At 39.3% G+C, this 11,617-nt stretch overlaps 1 protein-coding gene across 1 annotated transcript; it reads left to right on the forward strand.

Moving 5' to 3' along the window:
• The first annotated feature begins 464 nt into the window (after positions 1–464).
• Positions 465–9,410, forward strand: LOC107088058 (transcription cofactor vestigial-like protein 2). The gene is made up of 4 exons (XM_015379989.1): positions 465–761; positions 1,174–1,522; positions 6,711–7,157; positions 8,311–9,410. The coding sequence occupies exons 1-4, from the start codon at positions 675–677 to the stop codon at positions 8,352–8,354; spliced, it is 927 nt and encodes a 308-aa protein (XP_015235475.1). The 5' UTR covers positions 465–674; the 3' UTR covers positions 8,355–9,410.
• The last annotated feature ends 2,207 nt before the right edge of the window (positions 9,411–11,617 follow it).

An 11,617-nucleotide genomic window follows, 5' to 3' on the forward strand; every position in this document is an offset into this window, starting at 1 on the left:
CATGAAAAGTCAGCTAAGTACAAAACATAGAGAGTAAACCAACAAGAAAAGGGACAAGAAGAGAGGGACAAAACGTACAACAATTAATATATGTATATTCTATAAAAATGTCAGTATCCATATAATGGGGCAGTTTTATGTGTTGTCCCTTTTTCAATTCAGAGGGCTCCATTCCTGTTTTTCCCTAGGGCCCCAAATTTCCTAAATCCGCCCCTGAATGTATGTCTGTCATGTGAATTTTACTTTTTGAATCAATTAGTGAACTTTCAAAATTTTAATGACTTTACTTTTTTTTGTTTTGTTAATTGGCTTGACATTTTTTTCTCTTAGAATCCAAACGGTTGGTTATTAATTTCCATTTTTTGACTGAGCTGCTGGGTAGAGGGTTGGGTAACGAGGTTGTGGGGTAGGAGGGTTTAAACTGCGGTGTACAGGACAGAATACCCTCATGCTTGCTTTGTAAACCGCTCCACAGCCGCGGCTGTTGAGACGCGCGTTGGAAGCGGAGGGGTGCGCTCTTCTGGGGGGATTATGTCAAACCTGGGACGGGCTTTAGTTCACGCTGCATAACCTCAACTCAGCTCTTCCCACTGCCACAGACAAACGAGATGTTGTCGCGCTATCTGATGCGAAGATCGGTTCCTGCAGATCAGTGAGGACACTGCTCGTTTACCATGAGCTGTTTGGATGTTATGTATCCAGCCTATGGACATTACGCACCGTACGCACCGACTGCTCCCGCTTTTATCAACAGCTTACAGGTAGGAAGCAAGCCAATATGTAAAGTTCAGTAAAAAGCTTTTTTCTTTTCTTCAAATATAACTTTCGTTTCTGAGATGAATGTTATTACCATGTTTTCAAGTTAGACACAATACTGTTTTCTGTGGCTCTGTGCGTAAACGTGGTTCACTGTTTTAGATTAAACACAGATATTTAATAAATTTATGATTACATTTTGTATTTAATATTTTAAAAGGGTTTTTATATTCTATTTCTATTATTCAGACAATATGTTTCCCAAATTATACATTTGTGCATGCTTGGATTAGCCAGCGCGCCAACAGTGACAAAAATGTGAAAAAACTCAAATTAATTTCCAGACATGTCTTTTGCAACACCTGTCTTAACCCTCCTCCCACCCCCCCATCTTGCCCGCTGACCTCCCCCTGACAGGCTCCTTCAGGTCTGAGCAGTTCTGCGCCCAACAGTAGAGACTTTATGGACACTCCCAGCGTTCCCGAAGGGATGTCTGGGGGCTCAGCCACTGGAGGATCAGCGCCCTCTTCTTCTTCATCCAGTTCTTCTTCCTCCTCCTCTTACACACCTGCTGCACCGAGGCCAGTGGAGGGCCCCAAGGAGAAGCAGGAGGCCCCCGAAGCAGAGTACCTGACCTCTCGCTGTGTGCTCTTCACCTACTACCATGGAGACATCAGCAGTGTGGTGGATGAGCACTTCTCCAGGGCTCTAAGCTCTTACATGGATGGAGAAGGAAAGAGACGAGCACCAGAACAACAGGGCACAGGTAGATATATTGGTACTATATATATTTATATATGTGTGTGTGTCTATTTATATAGTAAAATGTTTTTGTGACTAAAAAGTTACTTTTTGAAGAAATATTCACAGACATAAAATATTTTCCCAACTCATTCTGAAGTCACAGAAACTACTACAGCTTCAGATAATGACAGAAAAACTATGAAGGATCTCTATAGTAATAAGGGTACAGCTGATAAGTCATGAATTTGTCAATGAAAAATAAACTTATCATAAACTAAGCAATTGTCTTATGTGGCCGGATGACAATGTTGGGTGCATGTTGATATAAAATAGAACTTGTTAAAGGTGATGCCCTCTCTGGTTCTGGAATTTGTTTGCATGATTTTATCAATTTTTTTTTTTTTTTGCAATGTGATCCCAAAATGAAGCCTAACTTCAGTTTCCAGTCTGTGTTGAACTAAAAACCCATTTGTTTCAGTGGGAGTGTTGGCCTAGTGGTTAAAAAAAAACACTGCGCTTTTACTCTGAGAAGGTTGCAAATATCCAGTTTGATCCCCACAGCCTCCACTCTGGGTCTCTGAGCAAGACCCTTATCCCTCCACTGCTCCCGGGATTGCTGCATGATGGCAGCCCCATCCTCAAGGGGATGAGTTAAAAGCAGAGCTAAATTTCTCCAGTGTGAGATCTATAAAGTTCAGTTATTATTAATAAAGGACCACTGGGGGTGTGCAGGTTGTGCAGTGGTTAGCGTGCATGAGCCATGTACGGAGGAGGCCTTAGTCCTCGACGAGGCTGACCAGGGTTTGAGTCTGACCTGTGGTCCTTCGCCGCATGTCTCTCCCCCTTCATACCCTGTTTCCTGTCAGCCTACTGTCTACAAAAACAAGCCACTAGTGCTTTAAAAACTCAATAAAAAAGGACCATTGCGAGTTCAGTGCAATGGTTTCAAACATACAGTCAGAGCAAATCACAAATGGGGCCCACATATGCGCTCTGGCTGTGTTTAAATGTGTGTATTTTTTAAACTCTGTGACAGATGCTGGAGTTGACAGTTATTTAGCACAGCAGAGGGTCAGACAGGTGAAATGATCAGATGACAGGACTGAGGGGTAGGCTGTTGTCTTGGAGAAATCCAAGTAGAAGGTCGTGCGGGTCAACAGCTCATTTGGAGAATAAAGTTCTGTGGTTTCGGCAGGAAGTAAGACAAGAGACAAGCCTTTGTGGTGGAAGGCATTGCTTTCTTGAAGCACACAAGAATCCAAAACTGTGAACTGTGTAATTAACAGTAGCGATCTTAGTAATTTTTTGTGCCTCTTCTTTTTAGTAGTTTCAGATTTGAAATTCTGTGTGTTCAAAGTCTTCTAACACCACAAGTGCATACAAACACCTCACAAAAGTTCATACCATCAACAGGTTTTTCGCTATGCTTTCCATGTAAGGTCGGCACTCTCACACAGCCCTGCTCTGCTGTCGCTCCGCTCTTTTTTCTTGTTAGGCTGGACGTCTTCATTTCGACACCAATGAGGACTCCCTGCCTCCCAACAGATGCTATGTTTATACCCGGCTGTAAGCATACAGCCTCGCCGGCGTATCCCCTTCAAACATCTCCACAGCAGGCATTCTAACTCTTATTCCAACTCATGACCCACAATGGCTGCACAGCCTGCCTCCCGGTCAGAGTTAAATCTATTGTCAGTGTGGTAGCGACAATAGGAAATGAGCTGGGTCTCCTTAAGGAATATCTAAATATAAAGCTATATTTCTGAAAACATATAACAGCATATTGAAACTCTGTCAAGGACGCCCACAGAGTGGGAGGGGTTGCAAAAACAACAGGTGAAGGTGCAGGGCAGAGAAGAGAGGGGTGGTGGGTGCTAGCACGGGGTCAGGACTGCTTGTGTGTGTTTTTAGACTTTCAGGAGCACCGGGCTGACATGAAAGTGAGAAGTGTCACCACAGTCAGTGATTTAACGCTCTTTGAGCCCTGGGCTGCCTCCAGGTTACAGGGTCTGCCTTATATAGCGTGCTAGGATATAGGGGCATTGCTCTTTCTAACTTGTGTCCCTCTTTCAGTGAACGGGAGCGTGGTTGTGTTTATTTCTGTGTCTTGTTGTGACTTGGGCTGGGCTGACCCTATGATCCAATCAGGAAGATATCTGACCAAGAGTGTGGCAGTCATGTGGGCAACATCTATGTTTTAGCACTTGTTACTCCCTTTCTACAAGGCTCCGGCATGTTTAATTGATTCAGTGGATAAAGTGCAAAAATCCATAGGTCCATAGTTACAACATGCACTGATAACAGGGTTAAAACCATGATTTAAATGAAAAGAGGAAAAATTGAAAATAAATGAATAGATACAAAACAAACAACGAGCTTCATTCAATTCAAACTGATATAAACAGACAATTAACCAAAAATTAGTTGGTTTACTAAATAAAATAATTTAAAATCAGTGTAAAATTCAGCTAATAGGGTGATGTACAATTTGAACCAGGTATTTCAAGGCACTATACAAAAATATAACTTGTTTTTCCTCATTCCTTCTGTTCATAACTCAGACTCAAGTTACGAAAATTATTTCTATTTATATCTACTAGATTTGTTTCTGAGAGGTTTTTTTTTTTTTCTTTTTTTTTTTTTTTTACAAAGCCAGAAGTTTAAATATACTAAGATTAGCATTCCTTTAAACATTTTGGAAAAGCTCTATTCCACTACTCAAAACAGAATGCTGCACCTGCGGAAAAGATGCTGACTCAACAGAGGCTAACTTCCGTTGTTGTGCATGTAGGGGAGAATGTGGACGGTTGCAACACTTTTAACATTTCTCTTAACTATGAATAGAAATACACCTAATTTTTTTATATCATAAACAAAGTGCTCAGATTTTTCACAATATTCATAAAAAAAAATAACTGCTCATGGGGAAGGTTGCAATTATTCTGAGAATTTGTAATGTTTTATAAACCATAACTACAACTTCAGGCTCTTTAACAATTGCACAAGCACAGACATTAGAAATGTAAATCCAGCACTACAGCCACCCTGGATTTTGGACAGCTTTTGAGATTGGTGATTCTTGTTACATCCCCAACATGTCAGATATGAATCAACATCATGTGCTAGGTAGAGACACATATTTTAGCCCATGCTAACCATGTTACTTTACGATAAACTAAAAAAATGATTCAATCCAAGTTTTAATAACTTAATACAAAGGGCCAGGACAAAATTACAAAAATACACCACAGGAAAAAAAGCTACTTTAATATGTATTTTATTATAAATGTAGAGGAATGTCTTGAATATGTCTCGGTTTAGTTCAGGGTCCAAGTGAGCATTTATAGTATCAATGAAATCAACATGTTTCAGATTGGAGGAAAAAAAAACTTGTTTCAATCACCTCTGAACTGGTATGCCTCCAGCTTCGTAACTCTGGTGGGATTTCAGGATTTTTTTTGCTAATTTAGTGTCTGTATAAGACTTTTTAAGGTTGTTTAAGATCCCAGTGTCTGTCACAGGCAGCCCCCAGGTCTTTGAGAACTTTTCACTGTCTAAAAGCTGCTATATAGGTTCCTTGGCTTTCAATAGCACCCGAGCCTGCTCCTGACCTCAAGTTGTTGCTGTCACATCACACCTAAGTTCCTGAGATCTAAATGAGGTTGTCCAAGTAGACATGCCTCCTGCTGCTGGTCTAGAGGTTCTTTGTCTGACTTCTGAGGGATTTGAGAATACACCTGTACAGAACACAGTCTTGGTTCACCTGAACTGTCGCCTCTTGTTTTTTTACTTTGCTTCAAAGACCCCCTTCACATGGGGACTTCCATATAGTTTCCTTTACTCTCAGTTGTATTTAAGTTATAGATCAATCGCATGCATTTGCTAATATCCTGCAGCTTGTCCAGTCCTTTTACAACTTGACATTCTTAGTTCCTGATTAATTTGTTTACAACTTTAAAGCTAGATAGAGGCACACATATGGTTTTACTTTAAGCCAACAATTAAACACGTTGCTTTCCTGTGTGAATACATGCAAAACAAAAGTACGTTTCCAGAGAAATCAAATAAAAGGATAATTCATCTCCACAAGTCTTGTTCATCCTTTGTTTTAATTTCTAGAATCCGGAATGTTCCCTGTTCATCTGTTTCATTGGAATGTCCAACTTGTATACTTCTGTCTAGAAGGTGTTGTTTATCCCATGGAGATTGTGGTATTTCCATAAAAAAAATATGTGGGACAATTTAAGAAAAAAGTAAAAGACACTGGCTGAAGTTGGTAAGGGAACACCAGACTAAAACACATGGCCTGAAAGGCGACTCACTGAGGAAAAAGCCTTTGCTCAGATAGAAATGCACAAGGGCCTGAATACAGTTTGCTAATAAGATACATTTGTTGAGACATGTTTCGTAGCTTGGCAAGAATAATATAAAAATCTGTCCAAAATCCATTAGATTCTGAAGTAAAATGGAAAATAATGGGCACATCCATAAGCTTCACAGAGCCAGCCCTGCTCTGAAGTATGTGGATTACAATGTTAAGAGGATTGGCTGCAGAATGGAATGGTTTACTTTAGAAAATAAATGTATTTATAAAAAGAGAGGGTTATTTAAAAGTGGTTAAGTAACATCCTAAGTCCTCTAGAAAAACTTTGGGCAGAGCTAAAATGTGTGATTGAGCAAGACCGCCCACAAACCTCACCCAGTTGCAGTACCTTTAGTAGGGATGGGCCAAATATCCAGCAAACTATTTTAAGAAGATTGTAAAGGGATTTTGACAACATTTGTCCCAAATCATGCAGCTTAAGATTTTTTTTTTTCTCAAACATACTGACACATTTGAAAAATCAAGAGAAAGAGAATTTTCATATCCATATCAATATTCTAGTGCAATTAAAAATAAACTAGTAATTTTAACTCCTCCAAAACAGAACAAAAAAGGGTTGTATTTAATGTCACGTGATAAAATTATAAAGGTTGTGTGTTTTTTAACACTACATGTAATTGTCTCTTTTAAACTGATCATGGATTTGGAGATATTTATATTGGACTGAAAGAAAACAGAACTCTTCCAGAAAAACTCTGGTAGAATTGTTCAGGTAAAAAACTTTGGTGAGAGGAAAGGTTTTAAGTTTACATGGTTGTTCTGATGCTTATTTCTCTAACTAACAATGATCTTATTTCAGCTTTGGTTTTTTTCTCTCTTTTGTCAGAAACTTCTACCGCTAACAGTCGGAGAAGCTTCCCCCCATCTTTCTGGGACAGTAACTACTCTTCAAATCAGAGTCGCTCCCACTGTGAGACCAGTGCTCCCACTTATACCATGGACCCATATGCATCAGCTCTGCGTCCAGGCCTGCCTCACCCACATGCTCATCCTCACCCACATGCTCACACTCGTCCCCACCCTCACCCGTCAGAGGGCTGGGGATATCCTCAGGCCCAAGCTTATGGGCCCCCTCGACCTCTACATGAACTGTATTCACCTTCGGCTTTAGAGCCTCACTATGGGGGCCTTCTCATGCCCACTGTGAGACCACCTCATCTTGCTACCTTGCCAAGCCACTATGAAGTGGGCAAGCTAGAGCCCACTACCTCCTGGCCAAGCTTGCTGCCCCCTGGTGATGTCAGTCAGACGCTAGCTCTCAACATGGATGCAGGTACAGCCTCACAAATCTCCTGAATCATACACATTTCTTTGTTTTAATGTACGTTAATGTGTGCTTTTTAAAAGTTATTCTACATAGAAAAAGTAAGAAAATAACTTTAAATGAGATGGTTATGTGCATGATTACAACTCTGCATTGCAGAAGCTTAGCATTTATTTCCCATTAATTAAAGGGACCTACTGTTCTCCACCGATTATACCTAACCTATTCAATCTCTATTTGACTTTTCACACCAACAAAAGCTCTTAACTGCATCCCTTTCTTTAACCAAAGTTTGTTTAATCAATTGATCGGTTGGTCAGTCAGCCAGTAAATTAACAAATCAACTGACAGACTGACCTTTAATTCAAAAGATTAGCCTTGCTTTTTCTGGAGGTCTCTCCCTTTTTAAAAGGAGCATGTTCTTTACACCTTCACCACATGCTTGCTCAGGAAATTCTTAATTTCATGTTGACATCATAAGTTAAACCACAATCTGTTTGAACTAGCTAATAATAAAAAAATGCACATAATTAAATCTAAATCCGCCCACGTATTGGGATTATATTGAAAAATAAGAAGAACATGTTTGTCTTTTAAAGGGAAAATTGTATGCCTTTTGGTCTTTAAAAACAAATAAAAAATCAATGTAAAGTAATGCAGAAAATCTCATGTATTTGTGAATAAAAAATCCTTGTTATTAGTGTCACTTTATGAATAAGAAAGAGACATATAAGTTAAACTAAAAGCCAAATAAAATTGAATTAATACCTAGATAGTTATTAATAGTTTAGTGAAGTCTATTAGAAATTATGCCTCATTGTGTATTTTTATTCTCACTTAAGGGACTGCAGGATAAGAATAAATCTGATAAATAGGTTTGACTACAATCAGTAGTTTTAAAAAGCCAATAGATCTCCAAAAAATCAATTCTAATTTGCAGAGAAACTCAAAGACGTATATGCTTCCAGCTCTACACCAAACACCCCCCACCCCCCTTTACAGACCTGCTTATAAAAACACAACACATCATAATCATCACAGAAGCTCTCTTTTCACTTGCCTTAACCAGCATGTTTGGCCATAGAAGGCTCCATGACAACCTGTGTACTGCTGTTCATTGTTGTCCTTCTCATTGTTTTCATGTTTTTTTTTCTTTCTTTAGGCCTCCAGCAGCACAAGAAAGGCAAGGAGCTGTACTGGTTCTAACGAGCCCTTCAGTCACACTGACCTGCCATTACCAGACCCAATTAGTCCCTGGACCTGCTCTGCTTTTCAAGCATTGTGTCCTTTTACCCCCCCCTCCTCCCTACACCTCCCCACACACTGCATCCCCATCCACCCACCCTCTTCTTTCTCCCTTTAGCCTCCCCTGCCAGTACACGGCCTTGCTCCAGGTTGACGTGTGTGCACCATGGAGATAAAGAAAAGAGGGGGAACGAGGGAAAAAGGCCCAGCATCTGAACTGGCTATGATGTGCGCCATGGTTCCTCGTTCTCTTCCATCTCTCCTTCGTTCTGAATCCAGTTGCTCTGGCAGGATGAGAGCCATAGTGACTTGTTTGGACTGGGAAACACAGGATCATGGCAGACTTTTGCAGGGGACTAAAAAAAAAGGATGAACAGAATCACAGCATGTTGGGATTTCTTCCAACCTTCCTGGTTATCTCTGTCTCATGCTACAGTCATTGTCATTATCCACTTATCTGCATTTCACAAATGCAACATGCAGCAATATCCAAGAGCAGAATTCATGGAAGTTAGTGTTTGAGACAAACATCACAGGCGGGTTTTTTTTTTAAATAGAAAAACATTTCTTTTAAAATATTTTTTTTTATTTATCAGTATTAATGTGCATTTCTAATATGAATGATCGGCCAGTGTTCTGAGATTCCTGTGGTTTAGTTTATAATGTTTCTGAAAGTGGGCAGTTATAGATCAGCCAGTGCAATGTGGTTTCACGTGTAGCTTCTTAATGATATTGTTTTAAATGCATTCAGATATTTATCCCTGAAAACTCACAGAAAAAGTTGTATTTTTAATGAGAACATTTTGCATTTTAGTTCTAAAATTCTTTGTCGGTTGTGGTTTTGAATTTGGACTTCTTAAATATTTGTTTCCTGTGTGAATTATTTCCAATTTCTGTGTCCAGGAAGATTTTAATGTCAATAAATATTTTTATGGTTATTTGTCAGATCTCATGAATGTTTACAATAATCATGCATTTACAAAGAACTTAAACTATCCCTCACTTTCTTGCATTTTCTGTGAAAATTTATTTTAGCAATAGTTTCCTACAATTTTTTTTGTGCTTTTCTTCATTTAGAAATTCATTAATTAAGTTTTCTTTAGATGATTTGTAACTGACTTTTTAAAATGCCCCTAAATACAAGAAATGCATCAATTTTAAGCAGCATATTTGTGGATCACTATTTTGTCATTGTAAGTAAACAATGGGTCGCAAGAAGAAATACTGACAAAACAAAGTGGTGCTCTGTGGAGGAATTCAAAAACCTTTGTGTTCCAGAACTTCACTTCAGTGGAGAATTATTGCATATAGTATTTTCAAAAACCTAAAAATCTGTCAGCATTTGAGTAGGTGACATGATTGAGGTTACAGATGTTAATAGTGTCTTTCCCACTGAGAAAGTGCGTAAGAAACTAAGCCTAACTAATATTAAAAAGCATGCATTGATTGTGCAAGTCTCACTTTTGTCAACATAATCATCAACTACACTAATAAAGCTGTCAAAAAAAAAAACTCAACTTTATCAGTCCATCTCTAGGTAATACCAAAATAACATAATGTTTTAGCCCCAACAGGGACTTTAAGTTATTGCTGGCGTTAGGAAAGGAGGGTCAAATAATAAAATCAGACAGCTATAGCTTCCTTCATTTTGCTCAGACACAGAAAAAAACCCAGCTAAAACCTTTTATGACTAAACGTTTTGCAAGAGTAGTTATTAATGTTCAGTAACATGATCTGCAGACACAATTTCTGTTCACAAATAGTTGAAAGTCGCATCATGTTCAGCTGTGTTTAAGTTTTCTGCTGGCCACAACAAGTCCTAGGCTGTGTTCTTGTCTTTTAGATTCAGTTCCTCATGAAATCAACTTTCCCAAAAAGGTTTTCATCAGGAGATGAGATAAACAGCGAGACGAGATATCCAAAAACACATCCTGTTGATGTAGTCCATTACAAATGTCTTTCATAATCAGGAAAACTGTTTTCCTCCAGTGTGTTAAAACAGTCCACCAGGCAGGAATCCATATATGACTTTTCTTCTTTTCCTGAAGAGAACATACCCAAAAAAATTTTTTGTCATCTTTTTTTGTCACCTTCCTTGTTTTTTTTTGTGTTTTATTTCATACTTTCTATATTGGGAGCAGTGCACTTGTGTTCTGAGAAGGTTGTAAGTACTTGGTTCGATCCCCACAGCCTGCACTCTGGGTCCCTGAGCAAAATCCTTAACCCCACACGGCTCCCCGGGTGCCACACAATGGCAGCCCACTGCACCCCAAGGGGATGGGTCAAAATACAGAAAATTAATTTTCCCACAAAGGCATTTACTTTTTTCCCCCCTACATATTCATACATGCATGTTAACTTCCTGCTTTTGACCATTTCTCTAAGCTGCCACATTGTGTACAGGTTGCCAGTCCAGCAACGGCGATCACAGAAAACAATCACAGCCATGGTTAAGAGAGGCCAGTTACTTTTATAGCATCTTTTATGATTGTTGGAGGAGGTCTGAGCACCTGGTCTGCAGAACATCTATAACTGAAGAACCAAGCCCTTTGATGGACTTGAGATCTGTCCAATGTTGAGGTCACCTTTCACTCACAAACGCTGGAGTCTGCCTCCTCCGAGCGGCCGGCCAGACTGATGGATAATGTTACATTTGGAAATAGGTTTTTATTATGTGTAGAATCGTCATGCTGCAAGTGCATCTAAATCTATTATTGGTTATGTGGAAATATGTATATGTGCACATAAACTTGTCCACTTCTTAAATTTGTCTCTCTTTTGATCATAGTACCTACATCAGTGGCATCAGGAGTTCAAACATCTAGTAAAACAGCTGGGCTGAAAATGACAAAATGATTTATTTTGAAAACATTCTTTTGATTAAAAGCCGCTCCCTGAGAAACGAAATAGTTTGAGAAACATGCTAAATGGAAAATGTCAGCTAGGATCACAGGGTGGAAGCAGAGCCAGATGTGATCAAGGTTTTTGCGGTGAGAGTCATCTCATTTAAAAGGCCTTCCATTTGAATTCCTGCTCGCATTCACACTTTGTCACCTATAAAGTGGGAATGAGTGTTGAATGCCAGCAATGTGTAACTCGAGGAGAAGCCAACCATCAAAGCAATGCATCAAATGTTGCTCTGTTATTGATCCAGTAATCAGATTACAGAGAATCAAAGCTGTCCCTGAACTGAGCTACTGCCACATTTTAGAGGCCGTTACGTT

This window comes from Cyprinodon variegatus, unplaced genomic scaffold (assembly GCF_000732505.1).
Source record: "Cyprinodon variegatus isolate N-32 unplaced genomic scaffold, C_variegatus-1.0 Scaffold205, whole genome shotgun sequence".
Classification (NCBI taxonomy): Eukaryota; Metazoa; Chordata; class Actinopteri; order Cyprinodontiformes; family Cyprinodontidae; genus Cyprinodon; species Cyprinodon variegatus.